This window comes from Stegodyphus dumicola, chromosome 2 (genome assembly GCF_044657685.1).
Source record: "Stegodyphus dumicola isolate Sdum_Otavi_A_Nest chromosome 2, ASM4465768v1".
NCBI classification, from domain to species: Eukaryota; Metazoa; Arthropoda; class Arachnida; order Araneae; family Eresidae; genus Stegodyphus; species Stegodyphus dumicola.
This window is the reverse complement of record NC_140769.1, coordinates 240,892,489-240,913,341: the sequence shown is the minus strand read 5'-3', so window position 1 is coordinate 240,913,341 and position 20,853 is coordinate 240,892,489. Positions and strand designations below refer to the sequence as shown.

General features: G+C 31.0%; 1 protein-coding gene across 1 annotated transcript in view; it reads left to right on the top strand.

The window, feature by feature from the left end:
• Nucleotides 1-20,853, top strand: part of LOC118197739 (serine/threonine-protein kinase Genghis Khan-like) — a 464,691-nt gene that overhangs the window by 368,557 nt on the left and 75,281 nt on the right. Inside the window, exons 12-18 of the mRNA XM_085811939.1 lie at nt 6,455-6,586; nt 8,020-8,177; nt 8,922-9,028; nt 10,399-10,534; nt 11,351-11,523; nt 14,525-14,666; nt 20,735-20,778. Coding sequence (XP_085668065.1) covers nt 6,455-6,586; nt 8,020-8,177; nt 8,922-9,028; nt 10,399-10,534; nt 11,351-11,523; nt 14,525-14,666; nt 20,735-20,778 — 892 coding nt within the window. The remainder of the gene's footprint in view (nt 1-6,454; nt 6,587-8,019; nt 8,178-8,921; nt 9,029-10,398; nt 10,535-11,350; nt 11,524-14,524; nt 14,667-20,734; nt 20,779-20,853) is intronic.

Sequence of the window (20,853 nt, the reverse complement as noted above, 5' to 3'; positions counted from 1 at the left end):
TACATCCTGGTCTAGAACCGATACCGTTTGTCAACGGCATAAAAATGTGCTCATTTCTAAATTCCAAAAACTCACACACCAGTCGGATAGTCCCAATTATCTAGCTGATCTTCCCACTGTAAACGTTAACTCCATCGTTAATATCTCCAATAGGAATCTTTCGGAGGATCAGTTAAAAGTATTAAAATATAATTTCAACTTTTCAAAGACATCTAAACCTTCAATTCCTCAAATCATCGCCCCTATAGAGAAAGCCTTTAAATTCTCCAAAATTTCGGAAACGCAGAAGGATACAATCCGCCACCTAATTACTCATAACGTTAATTTTAACAATAAATCTTTGGGTTCTAATCTTAGCAAAAAGGAAAATGAGATCTTACGTGAAATTCATTCTGATACTAATATCATTATCTCTAAAGCTGATAAGGGCGGACAGATCGTTGTTATGGACAAACACACATATATTACTGGAGTCTCTAAATTGATAAATGAAGGCCCATACTGCTCGATCCCTAAAGATCCTTCAACTTCAGACCTCATGAAAGTAAAAAGTGCTATTAAATCTTCCCACATTCTGCCAACTCAGTTGAAGAAATCACTTATTCCGCCTATTACTAATTGCGCTAGACTTTATGCTCTTCCAAAAGTCCACAAAACCGGTATTCCTTTTCGACCAATTGTTTCCAACATAGGTACTGCTTCATATCCTTTGGCCAAATATTTAGTTTCCAGATTTTCTCCTCTACTTGATAACAATATTCACACTGTAAAAAATTCTGTTGAAGTCATTGATAAACTTAAAAATATTTCCCCACTTCGTTCCATTATGGTTTCATTTGATGTCAAATCATTGTTTACTAATGTTCCGGTCGAAGGAGCACTAAATTGTCTTGAAACTAGGCTTCGGGAATTTCACTTCACACATACTGAAATTAATGAGTTGGTTTCGCTTACTAAAGTTTCTCTAAGTCAAACCCACTTTGTTTTCCAAAATGCATATTTTCGTCAAGTTGAAGGATTGGCTATGGGTAATCCTCTCAGTCCAGTACTTGCTGACATTTATATGCACTATTTTGAGATGAAATTATTTGATAAATTATCTTTTCGTATTTGGATTCGGTATGTTGACGACACTTTCGCACTTTTTGACGGTGATAAAGAGGATTTATCCGAGATTCTATCTATTATGAATTCAATTGATCCAGCCATCCAATTCACTCTTGAAATTGAATCCAACAATTCCCTCCCCTTCCTCGATATTCTTATAATCCGCAATGAAACCGATTTTAGCACCACTGTGTACCGTAAACCCTTTGCAGTTTGTTTACCACCCCATGCCAAGTCATGCCACCCTGTTAAGCAAAAAATGGCTTCTTTTTACTAATATGTTTTCCGCGCGCTAAAAGTTTGTTCCTCAGAATCTTTGCTTACCAATGAACTTAATTATTTGAGAGCAGTTGCGATTGACCGTGGATTTTCTCCCGTGATTATTGAGAAAGCCGTCAAAAAAATTTTCAGATTCCCATCAAAGAAGACATTCCACTGTTAGAAATAATATCAGTGACCTTGTAGTGCTTCCATTTTATCCTTCTGTTAGCTATAAAATTGCACGGATTCTCCAGAAATTCAATTTTCAAGTCGGTTTCTCCCCTATTAATAAAATTCACCCTTCGATTCTAAAAGATTGCGTTTCTGTCTTGAATTCTTGGGGAATTTATAGTATATCATGTCAGTGTGGTTTAAGATATATTGGCCAAACAAAAAGAGCGTTGAAGTTTCGTATCAAGGAACATGAATCTTATGTCAAAAAAGGGGAAATTAACAAGTCTTCAATAGCGTATCATAGCTGGACTTTTAACCATAATTTTGATTTCGGGGCTGCAAAAATCATCCAAAAGGCTTCTTCCATAGGCGAATTGGATTTTCTTGAGGCTTTTCACATTCACAAAGATTTAGAAAGTTTAGTTAATGATTTGAAGTCCAATCCAGTCCTTCCTAATGCCTTTAAAATTCTACTGTCTTAATTCAATTATTTTTGCCGATAGATGGCGTTACCTCCTCGCACTTGGTACTACCAGAGGGTATAAAAATCCGTTCAGTGGTTGCTTTCCATTATTTGAAGTTCAGATTTTGAGCGTAATGTGCATTTGCTCCTCGCTCCCTATGTTAACTTCGCTAATATTTCTTTATGCTTGATCAGACAGCCTGGCTCAGTAAAAGTAGGCGGCCAGTGCAACTCTGATTAAAAATCTAGTTATAACCACGTGCAGTGCTGATAAGCACCACGTGTTTCTGTGATTCCTATTTTCTTCTTTCTATGTATTTCTTTCTCCTGATGAGGAGGGACCTTTAGCTGCCCTCGAAATCGATTGAGTGTTTCATTATACCTACGCTAAATATAAGGTTGTTTGTTACGATTTTGATTGTCACATTAGCGTGTTTCTCTTCTAGTCTATTTAGTGCTATCAACCGGCATTTTCGAGAATATTTTACTGTTTATTGTTTACCACGTGCACCATTTTATTTACTTCTTTCCACGTGGCCATCATTTTTTCGGATTTGGTTAATGCTATCAACCGGCATTTTCGAGGTAATTCTATATTTTTTCGGTTTACCACGTGCACGATTTTGACTTTCGTTGATTCTTTCCACGTGTCTATTGGTTTTCAGTATTGGATGTTTCTCTCCTTTTGGAATGTTTTTGTCATTTGTTGATGAAAATTGTCTTCATTATTTATTGGTGTTCTTGTTATAAGTAACTACTTGTTTGGACTTTCGGAATTACATTTCTTTTGTTCACTTGTTTCTTGCTTGTGCCCTTTTCACAATATGTCCACTGACAGGAACCGATTTTGTAAGTTACGCCTTAAGCGTACGAAATTCTTGAATCATCTACAGTTTCTACTTAAATGCAAACATCAAAATTTCATTCCCAAATTTATACATGTGAAATGTAGCCTTAAAGCTTCCGTTCACGTTTAAAAAATTTTGCATAAATTCAAATTGGCACTTCTTCATCACATTATAAGGGACACACGCAAACGTTTATCTAAAATTGAATTTGAATTATATTACCTCCATTTAAAAATTGCTAATTCCACTGAAAATTTTTCCTCATTTGAACATACATCCTGGTCTAGAACCGATACCGTTTGTCAACGGCATAAAAATGTGCTCATTTCTAAATTCCAAAAACTCACACACCAGTCGGATAGTCCCAATTATCTAGCTGATCTTCCCACTGTAAACGTTAACTCCATCGTTAATATCTCCAATAGGAATCTTTCGGAGGATCAGTTAAAAGTATTAAAATATAATTTCAACTTTTCAAAGACATCTAAACCTTCAATTCCTCAAATCATCGCCCCTATAGAGAAAGCCTTTAAATTCTCCAAAATTTCGGAAACGCAGAAGGATACAATCCGCCACCTAATTACTCATAACGTTAATTTTAACAATAAATCTTTGGGTTCTAATCTTAGCAAAAAGGAAAATGAGATCTTACGTGAAATTCATTCTGATACTAATATCATTATCTCTAAAGCTGATAAGGGCGGACAGATCGTTGTTATGGACAAACACACATATATTACTGGAGTCTCTAAATTGATAAATGAAGGCCCATACTGCTCGATCCCTAAAGATCCTTCAACTTCGGACCTCATGAAAGTAAAAAGTGCTATTAAATCTTCCCACATTCTGCCAACTCAGTTGAAGAAATCACTTATTCCGCCTATTACTAATTGCGCTAGACTTTATGCTCTTCCAAAAGTCCACAAAACCGGTATTCCTTTTCGACCAATTGTTTCCAACATAGGTACTGCTTCATATCCTTTGGCCAAATATTTAGTTTCCAGATTTTCTCCTCTACTTGATAACAATATTCACACTGTAAAAAATTCTGTTGAAGTCATTGATAAACTTAAAAATATTTCCCCACTTCGTTCCATTATGGTTTCATTTGATGTCAAATCATTGTTTACTAATGTTCCGGTCGAAGGAGCACTAAATTGTCTTGAAACTAGGCTTCGGGAATTTCACTTCACACATACTGAAATTAATGAGTTGGTTTCGCTTACTAAAGTTTCTCTAAGTCAAACCCACTTTGTTTTCCAAAATGCATATTTTCGTCAAGTTGAAGGATTGGCTATGGGTAATCCTCTCAGTCCAGTACTTGCTGACATTTATATGCACTATTTTGAGATGAAATTATTTGATAAATTATCTTTTCGTATTTGGATTCGGTATGTTGACGACACTTTTGCACTTTTTGACGGTGATAAAGAGGATTTATCCGAGATTCTATCTATTATGAATTCAATTGATCCAGCCATCCAATTCACTCTTGAAATTGAATCCAACAATTCCCTCCCCTTCCTCGATATTCTTATAATCCGCAATGAAACCGATTTTAGCACCACTGTGTACCGTAAACCCTTTGCAGTTTGTTTACCACCCCATGCCAAGTCATGCCACCCTGTTAAGCAAAAAATGGCTTCTTTTTACTATTATGTTTTCCGCGCGCTAAAAGTTTGTTCCTCTGAATCTTTGCTTACCAATGAACTTAATTATTTGAGAGCAGTTGCGATTGACCGTGGATTTTCTCCCGTGATTATTGAGAAAGCCGTCAAAAAATTTTCAGATTCCCATCAAAGAAGACATTCCACTGTTAGAAATAATATCAATGACCTTGTAGTGCTTCCATTTTATCCTTCTGTTAGCTATAAAATTGCACGGATTCTCCAGAAATTCAATTTTCAAGTCGGTTTCTCCCCTATTAATAAAATTCACCCTTCGATTCTAAAAGATTGCGTTTCTGTCTTGAATTCTTGGGGAATTTATAGTATATCATGTCAGTGTGGTTTAAGATATATTGGCCAAACAAAAAGAGCGTTGAAGTTTCGTATCAAGGAACATGAATCTTATGTCAAAAAAGGGGAAATTAACAAGTCTTCAATAGCGTATCATAGCTGGACTTTTAACCATAATTTTGATTTCGGGGCTGCAAAAATCATCCAAAAGGCTTCTTCCATAGGCGAATTGGATTTTCTTGAGGCTTTTCACATTCACAAAGATTTAGAAAGTTTAGTTAATGATTTGAAGTCCAATCCAGTCCTTCCTAATGCCTTTAAAATTCTACTGTCTTAATTCAATTATTTTTGCCGATAGATGGCGTTACCTCCTCGCACTTGGTACTACCAGAGGGTATAAAAATCCGTTCAGTGGTTGCTTTCCATTATTTGAAGTTCAGATTTTGAGCGTAATGTGCATTTGCTCCTCGCTCCCTATGTTAACTTCGCTAATATTTCTTTATGCTTGATCAGACAGCCTGGCTCAGTAAAAGTAGGCGGCCAGTGCAACTCTGATTAAAAATCTAGTTATAACCACGTGCAGTGCTGATAAGCACCACGTGTTTCTGTGATTCCTATTTTCTTCTTTCTATGTATTTCTTTCTCCTGATGAGGAGGGACCTTTAGCTGCCCTCGAAATCGATTGAGTGTTTCATTATACCTACGCTAAATATAAGGTTGTTTGTTACGATTTTGAATGCTAGAGCAACTTCAGTAGTCATAGTGAATTATTTAAATATTTAGTTTCATTCTAGTGAGTGAGGTGCTGATTAAATATTTAGGTGGAAGTCTAGATTCCAAATGTGTGATAGGTTTATTAAGACTATTTTAAAATGAAAAAGCATTCATTTAATTGAAGAGATAGTTCAATTACACACTAATGCTTCAAAAATACATCTTATCTGATGAAAAATATAATAGAAAAGTAATGAAAGCTAATTGCCTGAATCTAGTGTTTATTATTAATTTTATATTATTTTAATTTAGTGTTTATTATTATTCCAATATTACTGTTTCTGTGAAAAACAAAGGCTCATGTGATTCTGCAATATTTCTTTCAAACAGCAGAGTACTTGATGCATTATTGTAATGACTAAAATGAATCTAATCTTGCTGAAAAATAATTAAAAAAAATTATAACTTCTGAATTATTATCAAAACAATAATGCTAGGGTGAAAAGTTACTAAACTTTCTTATACTGAAACACATGATTTAAAAATTGCTATTAAAAATCATTGACAAATCCTCTTAGTGTATTTTAAAAAAGTGTAAACTAAAATTTTGCATTTGTTTTTGTGTGAAAAAGGTACAATATAACTCAGTCTAGATTGAATCTGGTCTGAACTTCAACAAATATCTTTTTTAGCATCTGGCTCATCAAAATAAGAATTAAATCATCATGGGATTATCCCCTTCCCTAGTGTAAAATTTATTAAGCAGTTGATCAACTGAATTTTAGGTTACTTATGTTTATTTGTACTTCACAGAAATTTTTAGAAAAAAACTTATGCTACCGTGTGATTTGAAATAATTTTTAAATTTACTGTGATAATAACAATGCTGAAAAACTGTGATAATGTATGTCTTTTTTTTTTTTTTCTAGAGATGTCAAAATTTTTTAAACAACAGGGAATAATTCTTGATGGTGAAGATTATGGTCGAGGGAGGAATTCATCAGATGCAGAAAGTAGAAAACTTCAAGATGAAATAAACAGCCTTAGAAAGCGAAAGTCTGGTAAATAAAGTTTTATTTTTGGTATGTGGAAAGCATGCCGATAACTTCATAAGTTATAAAATATTATTTTAGTAGTGTATTTAAACGTAATTGGTTGTTGAATTTATTCATTTTCTGATCTTTGTTATCAGGAGAATCTAGTCCTAAAGAGTTAATTATTTTTTATTTTATTTGCTTTAATTAAAAATATACATTTGCTCAATGATTTAACTTTTCTGCTATTTTATTATTTCAGAAGCATAAATATTGCACAATCCATGAGTGGCCATAATTAAATTATTACAGTATTAGTATGAACAAAGACTTTTAAGATATCACTATAAAATAAGTATGTGATAATTAATAATTGTTTTAGTTAATGAAGCTAAATAGGCCTTTTAATCTTATGATTTCAGATAGAGGAAAAAAAAAAATATTTTAGTAGACTACTACTAATTCATGAGAAAGAAAAGGAAAAATAAAAATATTATATATATCTCATTAAGAGCAAACTAAGCTGGTTTATCAATTTAGAGTTAATGTATAGCATCAGTGTGATTAATGAACTATAATTTAAAGACAGTGATGACTATAAAGAAGGTTGCCCAATATAAATGTTGGTCTTCTTATCACAATGAAACTGACATAGAGCTGACATCTTAAATTAATTGTGTGAGATGAGGCTGTTCTAGCTTAAGAAATGTTAAACTGTTATAGTATCATTCCCAGTTTGTGTAATGAGGAATTTTTACTAATTATAATGATTAGCTTAGTTATTTAACCTCTTCAGAGATGAATTTTTTAAATGGCTTAAAAAATATTTAAATTTTTGCTTAATTAGGTTTTATGAATTTCACATCAGCAGCAACTCAGCGAGACAGAAAAAAAAATGGGAAAAAGAATATATACATGAAATAATAATATGCTAATAAGTTGGCAAAGAATATTAAAGGCAAATTATGAATGGAGCTGTTTCATACATTAAGGCATGGTTCTTTGCATTTTTTTAAAAATGTGGAATGCTCATCTTGCAAAATTTTTGTCATGACATCTTGAAAGATTTTTATTTTTTCAATTAGAATTATTTTAATTAAAAAAAATTAAATGTATACATATGTCTTAGTGTCTCTGAAGGGATTAAATTATGCCATAAACCAAGCTTTATTTATTTCTTACTAGGTATTAGAATTATTTCATGTCTACTGTGATCTTTCTTCTTTTAAATTTTGAATGAAACTAACTTGTCTGTGGTTGATGATAATACTTTAATTTGATTGTATTTATTTTTTTTCATTTAAATTTTTCTTATCAATGAAATAATTGAATTTTTATGGACAAAAAACATTTCTTATAAAAATATGTTCAAAATGTTTAAATTTTATTTTTATGAAAAAATTCTTAGACAATTATCATTTGCAACTAAAACATTATTTTTGTTATTTTATTTATTAAAGAGTTAGAGGTGGAGACAAGTAAATTAAGGAAGGAGCACAGGGATATTTTGTGCGGAAAACAAGAATTAGATTCTTTACAAGATGAAAAGATTCTGCGAATTAGAGAATTAGAAAAAGCACTTCGTTTCTCTAAAGCAGAAAAAGAAGATCTCCATAGGGTATGACACATAATTAATGCTGTAAATATTTTTTTATAATTTAACTAAAATCCCTTTCAAAATTTCGTGCAATATTTATTTAAATAATATTTAAAAATTTAAAATAGAATTTTTGTTCAGTTTTTAATTCTTTTTAAATTAAGTCTTCAAATTTTTCTACACACCATATTTCTTTATAGAAATTTATTAATAAAGTATTAAAATATTTGAACATCCTTTAAGAAATTTTAAAGTAACTTTTAAAATTTATTAAGATGATTTTAGTGCTTAAATAAGCATAAAAAATTATATATTTGCTTAACTTTTATCTTTTATACTAAATTATATCTCATTTTTATAAGTTTTTGATCATAAAAGTACTGTATTTGACGGCATATAAGATGCACCCTTATTTAGACGGCCACACACAAGGAAAAAAAGTTTCAATAGCGGGGTTTCTTTTAGTTCTTATGTTTTGTAAAAGCCAAATAAACAATTATTAAATGCAATTAGCTTCACGTATAAGACTGTGTCCTTCATGTATAAGACGCAGGTAACTTTTTGAGACCAAATTTAGGAAAAAAAGTGTGTCTTATATGCCGTCAAATACGGTAATCATTTGTGAATATCTTAGTTGTTACTGATTTTGCTAGTTTTCTTGGTTATTGCATACTAAATTACCGAATTTATATACAAAGAATATAAATTCTCTGTTTTTTTTGCTCTGTTTATTTCCTTCATTTTTATATTTATTTTTTAATGTAGGATTTAATGGATTGTCATGAGAAGTTAAAACTTCAAGCAAAAGAGCTTAAAGATGCCTTAGGCCAAAGGAAACTTGCTATGGCTGAGTATGCTGAAGTTAGTGATAAGTAAGATTTTGTGCTTTTATGTTTAACCATAAGGAATTGGTTTTAAAATAAAATTTATTTGAAATTAAATGATAGGAACATATTTGTATGTAAACTAAACAAATACAAGAGTGTAATGCAAACCTGCAATAAAAATAAATTAATACAAAATCTTTGTCAAGAAGCAGTCAAAAGACTTATTAACAGAGCCATGTTTCTGAATTACATGTGAGTGAACTGCAAAACTTCTAAAAGAATTCCTTAAATTTAAAGCAATTAAATGACAATGTATAAATGTAAAATTCAGAGTGTTAAGAATTTTAAGAAATTAAAAAAAATTTAACAATTTTAATGATGAAACTGTCTATTATCTGAAAATAACCAAGATTATACTCAAGATATGCCCTGCTCTGATGTGACTTGAGTTTTCACTTGCATTGCTTTTGTATGTGTAAAAGCTAACAGATATATAGCAATGCCATTTTATTTTGATGAAATCATGTTTCTAAGTTTAATATTGTAAGTGTATTTAAATCATCTGCATTGTAAAGTGGACAAAATTTTAAAAAAGGCAAAAATATACATAAATAGTAAGAAATTGTAAAATTTTTCTTTTTAATCTAGATTTAATTGTAAGTAAGATTTTTCATTTATGACTCTGGTTTCACTAAGACTGAGTTTAACTGTATCTAAGTTTAAAGTATAATCGATAGCTTTTACATGGTAAAGAGATTAGATATAGAGTCATTGATTAAATTTACATATGAAAAGTTCAGACTTCATTTATTATTGGATTTTATCAATATGTGAAAACAGTCTTCGTTTTAGCTTGTGAATTCATTTTTGCAACTGGGAAACATATCGGTAAATCTAAAGCTTATGAATGTATGTGAAATTTAAATTTTACACTTTATTTCTGCAAATATACAATAAATTGAGAAACAAAATGTACTTTTTGTTTTCTAAACATAAAATGATAAAATAGATCAGAAATGTGGATTACTTGTTTCTGGCTGTAAATAAAATGATCAGAAGAGTAATTTGATGGAAACCAAACCATCAAAAGAGAGGATGCCTACATACTTCTTTTCCGTGTGCCTGAAGGGAGATAACTCTAAGTATGCATTTAAAAAATTTCAGAACTAATTATCTTAAAAACACACTACATTTTGATAATTTATATAAAAGCTAAATATGTTATTGCTTTACTCAAAACTATGAGTTGTTCTTAAAACAATAATAGTGAATAAGTTTCTTTCACTGTAAACTTTATTCATTTGTTTCACGCATTAATTTTTCATTTAATGAAACTATAATTATAAGTGCCATTTAAAATTTTAGTTATTGAACATAATAATTATCTTCTTCCTTAAACAAGATTTTTTCAACAGACTTTCTGAATTAAGGGCACAAAAACAGAAGCTTTCTCGGCAAGTGAGAGACAAAGAAGAGGAATTAGAAACTGCCATGCAAAAAATTGATATATTACGCCAAGATCTCAGGAAAGCTGAAAAGTTTAGAAGAGAGGTATTAGCTATTTTTCCCAAAACTTTCATTATTCAGTTAATGTTTGATACTTTGGTGCAAATATTATTATCTTTTCAATTTTTCTGGATTGTTTTCGTTGTCTTACATTACTTTCAAGTCTGAATGATTTAATAGATTGTATTTGCATATTTTTTTTTTTTTTTCATTTCAGAAGTTAAAGTTATTTCATCAATTCCAACATTTATTCATGCTTATTTAAATTAAAAAAGGGGGGTTCTGAAATTTGCTTTAAATATATTTTGCTATTTTTGTTTATACAGAAAGATGGTTTTGCTTCCATGTAATATTAGTAACAGTGTCAAAACTGTGTGTACGAATCTTGATGGAAAGTGGAGAATATTGATATGAACCATATTTTTATAGAAAAGCATGACTGGCATGTCACATGCACAGATGGAAAAGATACAAAGAAGATAGAAAAGACACAAAGATATAGCAAGAACGAAATACAGAAAGCAGTATAAATACTTTATTGGGGAAAACTTAACAGTACAACAACTTATAGACATAGATAAACGAAAATGTAGTTTCACAAAGTGTTTGAAGCTCTAACCATTCATAGTGATTAATGTTTAACATTAATGTTGCATGGATTTCCAAATGTTTTTTAAGATGCATGGAGTTTCACGAATATTAGCAGCTCCCAGATATATATAAAATGTTAGATACCATCAGCTAACACATAGGCAGAGCGCATATTTGACAACTTAGCATTCACAAAAATATATTTTCTTATTAAACTGAATATTCTAGTTTCAATATAGGAAATAATATTAAATGTTTCTATTTTTTTAGTTTGAAGCTCGAGTTGAAGAAGCACAATCTGAAGCAACAAAAGAGCGAAGGTTAAGAGAACGAACAGAAGAATATGCTCACCATTTAGAAGATGAAATGGAAGCCTTAAAGCAAAGACATATTGGTAGGGCACCTAGTCCTGTTCATTTAGAAGCTTTACAGGAAGTTAACAGGTAAATATATTTTATGTTGCTGAAGCACAATTTAGCATTTATTACTTTTTGAAAGAGCTGTACCCTGTTTAATATCTATATTAATGATCTAGATCATACTAAAAATCTATTCCCGTAATCAAATGTTTGCTATATGCAGATCACCTAGTTATATGGACTGATGCTCCTAAATCTGTTGCAAAAATGACTATTGAAAGGACCTTAAATAAAGCAATGTTTATTTTAGAGAACTGGTCTGAGGAAAATAACATGAAAGTAAACCTAGATAAGATATTTTTGCAGTCTTCTTATCTATTGCTTCAGCCTTTCCATCCATAGGTAGTTTACAAGAACCAGACGTCAGAAAAGAGCAAATATTTAGGTGTAAACTTGGACAGAAAACTTTTTGTGGAATTTGCATACTGACGACGTCTTCAGTCGGGTAACAAAAAGACTGTCTCTTCTGAAGATTTTGGTGGGATCTAAATGGGGTTGCTCCAGATCTACCTTAAATCAAACTTATAATGCTTATATATTGCCTGTCATAACTTACTGCTGTGAACTGCATGTTACTGCTTCTAAGAAAATAATTGATTCTATTGAAACTTTAAAAATCAAGTCTTGCATATCATTACTGGAGCAATTAAATCCAACCCTCAAGCTCAAGTAACAGACCTCTCAGTCTAGTTATTAAGAATTAAGGAACGTGCTTTGCTGTTATGGGAGAAAATTATTACGACACCTGGTCTGATTATATGGGATCATGTCTCTACTGAGATTAATCATAATCTAAAGACTCAGAGAGGCTTTGTTCAGGGGTTATAAATCTAAATTTCTCATCTTGTCATCGATTTCGGAATACAGAAAATTTTATTACCCCATTGCTCCATCAAAGCCAAAATATTTTCTATCTGTTTTGACTTGAGTCAGAATGTGTTAAAAGCATGGGACTGTAATGACATCCTAAGATCTGTGACATATGAAACTATGAATAATCATTACCCTATTTTGCACTGGCTCAGGGTCTTTACAGATAATTCTAGGCTGAAAGATTGTGCCAATGCAGGAGCCAGTGTTTTTTGCAAGCTCTTTTCTTTTTACTCTCCTGGTGGTGCTCACATGTCAGTTTCCAATAGGGGAATCTCTGCTACCCGATTGGCCCTTCTTCAACTGCAAAACTAACTGAAATGGCTTTCTAAAGTTGTGATTCTCTAGGATGCAAGAGCAGCTCTTCAGCCCATAGACTCTTCTGGTTCATCTCGTACAAAAGACGTCGATGACTATATCAATCTTTTGGCATGTTCGTCAGATTGAAATAAAATAGTTGTTTTTCAGTGGATCTCAGCCTACTGTGGAATTAAGAGTAATGAGACCACTGACTTTCTAGCAAAAAAGGAGGTCTGTGTTTTACAGCTAAATAATTATAAACTGGCTTACCAATCTATTAAGATAATACTTAAAAGGACATTAATGAGTTCCTTTTCTAGGGACATTGCTGTTAGAAGTGGTCAAAAGCCCTAGTTCAGTCATATTCAAGATATTCCTGAGTGTGATCGTGATAAATCAGTGGCACTGTTATGGCTATTTTCTGGCCATGATTGTCTCCGAAAACAACACGATAGAATTAACTTGGCTGTGGATCCTTGCATGACTCCTTGCAAGTAATAGCTAAATTTCTACAATACATATGAAATCTATTTTACAATTAAATTAGAAATAATTTTAAAAACATAATTAGACTATAATTCTGCATGTATTAGAGTAGTATTTATTAAAGTGGTAGATTGAAATATTTAAATTCATTTACAATATTTTTATATTAATAAATTACATTATACACTATAAAAATAAATGTATAATCTACTTTTAATTATTTGTGTTAATATCAGAGAAGCAGATAACGGATAAATGAGAAACATTGATAAGCCAATCTTTCAGTTTTCATGCATATTGTATGTGTTTATTTCTTAAAAAAATCAGTAATTTTACTTTGTTTTTGATAATGTTTAAATATTTGTCAAATTTTACTGTTTAGTGAAATTTGAAAAATATTTAACGCAATAGCACAATGATAAAGTGCTATTTTATTGTATTCGTATCCCGTCTGTTTGATAAAGTCCAATACAGTTTCAACAGAATTCATTGCTCTCTCAGGACAAATGTAATTATCAGTTCTTCATTTCTATTTTCAATAGCACTGACTACCTTTTCTGTTCTTGTGACATTTGAAATGATATGCTTGTCACTCAAATATCGAAAGCCCAGCTCTGTCAAATCACCGTCGAAACACTCTTCAAGGGCTTTTTTATCCATATTTTTGATGAATTTAACATTTTCAATTTTTTTATCATACGACTTCAGTTATTGCCTTGATTTCTTCACAATTAGGAAGAATTTATATATATATATATATATATAATCGGATTAGTGTTACTGGTTTTACCTTTTGACCAAACATTTTCTACTCACCCATGTAGCTCTGAGTAAGCATGCATGGACACCACCACGTATCAATAATTTGTGGCCAGATGATAAAAAAGTGTGCTGTATTAATTCCATATTAACTAACTACCTAGTTTTTACAAGTGATATTGTGAATTTTAATGTATCATCAGTTATTTAAGTAGTAACATCTGTTTTGATTTTTCACTTTATAATCATATTGCATTACCTTATAAAATGTTTTGTTATTTGCGGTGTAATAATTTTTAGATTATAAGAATATTGAAAAGAGCAGATAGAGTTTTAGCATTATTAAGGTATGCAAAGTGAGAAAATACCAAAGATTTGACCAACTTCATAGATGATGACAAATAGTGTTGCCATCAGGTTAAAGCATTTAATAAGTAATTTCCTTACGTGGTAAGATTTTTAAGTAGTTGGGTGTGAACCCTTTAAAGTACTGAGCAACAAACATAGGAGACATTCAAATTAAGTAACCAAATATTTTTACTACATAAATTATATATTAGCCCAAATTTATTTTTTAATGTTATCATGTGAAACATTGCATTTTATATAGGTTAAAAATTGAATTAGAGAGGATGGAATTGCACAGAACTGAAGCCTTAACTGAACAGCAAGCAAGGCATCATGTAGACATAACAGCTCTCCATGAGCAGCTTCAAGAAGCTGACTTAACCATTGAAGCAATGGAAAGAGAGGTGAATAAATTATCTGTATTATTTTATACTGCTGAAGCACAAGTTAGCATTTATTATTTTTTAGAGGATGTGGGTAATAAAAAAAGTAATTACAATTAAAAGTAAGTTTTTGCAAAAAGTGTATTATTCCATATTTATAAAATGCTCTTATGCGTAGTATCATTATAGAACTTAATTAGATTTATATAAAATATCATGACAGTAGAATATCTATATCATAACTTTCAATATATATTAATTTAAATTTTATTTTGAACAAGAGATTTTTTTAAATAAGCTCTTAAAAACCTAGAAATAAAAATATGACTGAAGTGAAAAATTGTGTACAGTCAAAAGTCGTTAATTCGGACACCCATAATCCGGACCTCAAAGCTAAAAACTTTCTGCGCATGCGCCGCATTGACACATGCGCATAGGCATTCACGCGTGCATGTAAGATCTTTACGACTGCGCATTCGCGTGTGCGCAAGCGCAGAATACGTTTTTACGTGCGCGTTTAATGTATAACGGATGGTATAAGCTAAAATTAACTATTTCAGTTAATGTTGATGATTGCGTTGTTCCTTAATCTTCGAATTGGATGCGGCTTATTATTTTTTGCAGACTGTAAGAGCAATGTTATAAAAGTAAACTTGAACTTTTGATTATGTCAAATAGAATTTCCGATGCTGGAGCTCCCAAAGGATCTACAAAACGAAAGTATGTTTCGATGTCCATCAAACAAAAAGTGGAATTGCTGCAAAAAATGGATAAAGATATAAAGAAGGTGACAGAGAGGTTAGTGAAAACGAAAAAATTTCGATTTGACAAGTTATTCGGTATTCTCGGCACAGCAATTACGAGACTTGAACAGTGAAACTTGAAACGAGGAACTGAACAAGAAATTATGTCTGTTTATAGAATTAAAGAGAAAGTATTATCACATAAAACAAAGCAACTTAAACAACTTACGTTGAAAAAAATGTTTAATAAAGTAAACAAATAAATATTAAGCTTTTTTTTTTTTTTTTTTTTGGTAAATTTTGATATCCTTTAGATCATAATTGTTCTTTATTTCATAAATTATGGTTTCATATTTTTAATTTTAGAATTTCTGCATGCCATGTTATGAGATTTAAACTAATGATCTATAATCCGGAATCGTCGAAGTCCCGACGAGTCCGGATTAACGACTTTTGACTATATATATATATACACAAATTAAAAAACAGTTCAAAAGCTAACCCATTTGTGTGCTCATAGCAGCAACAAGTGCTGGTAATAATGTAAAATGAAATGAATTAAGTCTTTAATTCATCATGTATTCAATTTGGAATAAATCACATGCAAAAACCAACAAAAAAGAAGCACAGTGGCAATCTGCAAGAGATAGGGAGCAAAATATGCCAAAACCAAAAATGAAAGGTGGAATTTACATTCACTGCATTTTCAGTAGGGGATTGGTACAATGAAAGGTGTAAGTAAATAAAACAGCTTATTTCTGAGCTGACAAAGACACAAAGTTTAAAAATTGTTTCAGTTACTTAGCTCTTTCGTTGCACTGAACAACTAATGACAATGCAGTGAAAGATGCAAATTTCATATTTTGTTTTAGTTTGGGCACATTTTGCCCTGTATTTCATGCAGTTTGCCATTGTGCTTCTGTTTCTTATTTATTATTATTATTTTTTTTGTATGTGATTTATTCCAGATTGAGTATGTGATGAATTTAAACATTTTTTTATCTTTTAATTTATTTTGAATTATATATATATACATATATAAATGCACACATACACACCAAAATTACATGCATAATGTGTTATGTCCTTTTTCCTAGCAGAGTTTTAGTCAATCAGGCTCATTGGCGGCCAGCTGGATAAAATCATTGACCGATAATAATTCAACTTGCATTTAAATCCCAGCAAATGGTCTGGCTGTATGGGAATCCCCCCCCCAAGTTTTCCCCGTGTGTTATTGGAATATAAACTAATTTCTCTTAGAAAGTCCTCTGTGAAGGCATCTTCTCCTTAGCCAGATAAGCCTTAAGAGCTTTGCCTTAATATAATATTAACCTTACTTATGTAACATCCATCTAATTGAACTGATGAATCCACCAAGTGTAGAGATTTGTTCTGTAATTAGATTTCTTCAAACTGAAAACCTTAATGTACTTGTAGGTGAAATTTATTGTGTAACTGTGTTTGAATAAAATTACACATATAGAAGTACTGTGCATTTATGGTACTTAGGGATGGTCAGTTATCTGTAATAAGAGACTAGGAATAAAGCCAGTCTGGAATGTTGATCTCTCTCAAACTGTGTAATAGATTGACTCAACAGCAAGGCAGCAAGCTCTGTGATGAAAGCCTAAGTTCATTAATATGTATCTAACTTCAGATACTCCTTTCATCCTCAACATGTTTATTTCTAAGCTGACTGGAGCTTCATTAAGGAATAGTCTTCATACTGTAATGCTTATGTATCTGCAGTCAATATGTTCCAAAATTTATTCCATATAATAGGAAACACTTTATAAAACAATATATTTGTACAGCATACAGAGTAGAGTTAAATTTAATTGATAAGTTAAATAAAACAGCACCAGCATTAGATAAATTAATAATGATGTTTGAAATTAGACAAAATAGCAACATTTTGATGTTCGGCATACATTTTGATGAAAACTTTATCTCACTCTCAAAACTGATATAGTTTTATTCAAAATCTATATCAAACTCAAGTTCCTGTTTAGCTTGATTTTGCATTAACATATTTCTCTTCCGGTTAATCATAATGTCTTTTACATATTACAGTGTACTACATGTTGCACTGGTAAATAAAGTACTGCAAAATGAGCATTGTTCTTTTTCACACCTATGAAAGTTAAGCATTTTAATATTTGAACTTAATATGCAAAAGAGAAACAAGAAATGAAAATATACAGTTTTTGTATTGTACAGCAAAACAAACAGTCTCTAAGAAGCGAGAAATAAGAACCATTTATTTTCCTATAGACATAGTCAACACTTTTAATATCATTAACTGCACATTTTAAGGCTCTTTATTGCCTTAAAAAACAGGACAGCTGTGATGATACACTGCTAATTACTAATGAAAGTATTATGAATGCTAGAGCCAGAATGGAAGTGCAAAAAAGGGCCTCAACAGTGAGTGCACAAGTCAAGTACTTTCTCTCCGTTAATAGCCAAGTTTCCCATCAACATATTTATTACCCATAATCTGGAATGTTAACTCAAAATTCAAAGTGTTTCTTGTAACCTGAGAATATACAAAAGTTTCTGTTAAGACCATTTCCGTTTTCTGTATTTAGTTACATTAACTGAAAACAAATGTAAAGATACATTGGAAGATAATATTGAACATCTCTGAGTTCCTAAATTTCAGCTATTTTATGAACTAGTGCCACTTTGCATACATTTTGAAATTTATGGCAAACTTCCTTTTCTTTGCCACACTAAGCAACAGATACTGAATCACCAGATATGACATAATGTGAAAGAAACAGACGGAGTATGAATTTTCTAAGCGAAAATCCTACAGCAAAAAAGAGCGAAATATTTTTTAGTTTATCTCACATCTTTACTATAATTCTGCAAATGAAATAAAAACATACCTTGAAAATCAGCTAATAGTAGTTCCCACAGTGGCAGCTCGTAATAAGCATTGTGGAGCTGCAGTACCCCATATTTCCACTTATTATTATTTTTAATATAGTGTGCCCTTAAGTCTTTAATTCTTTCTTTATATTTTTACAATACGTAATCCTTAAGCTTAATGTCAGTAGCCATCCCTTACTTTGTGGAAAAGATACGAAAGTCTTTGTTTGGAACTGCGCGCTTCACAGTTCCAGCAACATGGTGTTTGACTGTTCTGCGCATGCGCACACAGAAAGCAGCACGCAAGCCAGGTAGAGAGAAGAGCACTGTCACTCTTGCAGTGCCGTAATTCTGTCATGTTGTTGAAAACATGATTTCTTTTTACTCCGTGCATGTGGTATTCTTCCACAAGGAACTTCATCATACGGACCATAAACAGAGTTCATGAAAATTTGCAACTTTTAAAAAATTTCCTTACTGAAATTCATTCAACATCAAATGCAGATCAGACTATTCAAAAAGCAACAGGAATTTTAAAATATCTAAATGATGATAATTTCAAGTTTTAGTTAGAGATTTATTTATCAGATACCTCATATTGAAATAATATACAATTAAATGCAATCCAAAGAAATTAGTGTGTTTTAAGTTTTAAAAACTGCTATTTTTAGAATTAAGAAACTCAACTAGTGCCACTTTGCATACATTTTGAAATTTATGGCAAACTTCTTTGCCACACTAAGCAACAGATACTGAATCATCAGATATGTGGACATGATGTGAAAGAAACAGACGGAGTATGAATTTTCTAAGCGAAAATCCTACAGCAAAAAAGAGCGAAATATTTTTTTAGTTTATCTCACATCTTTACTATAATTTTGCAAATGAAATAAAAACATAACTTGAAAATCAGCTAATAGTAGTTCCCACAGTGGCAGCTCGTAATAAGCATTGTGGAACTGCAGTACTCCCTATTTCCACTTATTATTATTTTTAATATAGTGTTCCCTTAAGTCTTTAATTCTTTCTTTATATTTTTACAATACGTAATCCTTAAGCTTAATGTAAATAAAAATTTTTCAAAAACACTGATGTCAGAAGCTAAGGAAATATGTGACTTTATACTGTGTATTAATATAATGCACAGATATTCTTCCACTAAACACTTAGCAGCTGCTAAATTGTTTAACAAGAAATGCTTAGTTTTAGGAATGAACATTCTACAGAAGAAATAGTACTGACCACTGAAGCATATCCAATGATTGGCAAAGAAAAGCTTGAAACTGAACTAAAAGTATTCTATTGTAGGTCTGATATCCACGAATACTGCAAATTAATTGAGCTACTGAAATTTATCTTCGAAAATAATCTAGATGATGTTCTTAGTGAAATTACGAAACTGATAAAAATTCTCTTGAGAGTTCCCATGACTACATCAGAGGCAGAATGCTGCTTTTTAACATTGAAAAGAATGGAAACTTTTCTAAGAAGCACTAGGAATTTGGAAAGACTAAATGCGCTGGCATTGCTTTCAATAAAAAAAAAAAAATTTCTTGGTTGTCATCCAGAGATCAAGGAGAAAATTATTGATCTTTTCGTGCAAATTGAAACAACAGGAATGGATTTCATTTTTAAATGACTAGACAAAGATTGAACTGTAATAATTTTGGTTAAAGTTATTAAGAAATGTTTAATTTTTTTCTTGTAAGATTTCATGATGTTTCAAAATAAATTTTCTTTTCATACATGTTTATTTCCTTTTACATAATTTTAAAACAAAGGTTAAATTTTTTGGGAACAGCACCCAGACTAATTTTAGCCACGATCCGCCACTGAGTTCCCATGTACATTTATTAATCATAAAAGTGAAAATAGCATCAAGCTATATTATTAAAGAATTTTTATTCATAATAATGTCACATTTATTACTTTTTAAATACTTTTATTTTGTAATCTAAAACCAGTCTTTTAAGAACGAATTTTTGATTCTTTCCTCCTTATTAAATTCATTCTTTGTAAATGCTGTGAAATTTACCAATTTGAAGGTTTAATATTTGTTGAAACAAGTGAATTCACTGTTAAAAAACAAGTGAATTGTTAATATAAATTCATTTTTGACTTGTTAATGAAAATTAATTCTTGTATATTACATAATTTAAAAATTTTTAGTGTGTTGTAAATACCAGTGAATGAGTAGTTTCTTTTAAACCCCAACAACTGACACTTCTTATAATCATTAATAAATGAGTTTTTTATTTACTTATATGGACCAATGTGATATAATTGTAAGTAGCAATGAACGTATTTCTGACATGTATTCATGAATGCATATCTTGTTCACGGTATCAATTAATGAGCTCTTTAGCAAATTATATTTTATCTTTTTTGCATTTTGTATGCAATAAGTGTTGCTGAAGTTATTTATTAATATATTTCTAGAAGTAATAAATAAAAAATATCTCTTCCTAGATACTTGCTTTAAAAGAAAAGATTGAAGTGGCACGTTCTGAAAGGTATAGTTTATACATTCATGAAATACAAAATAATAACAATAACAATAATAATAATAATAATTCTGAAAATAATAC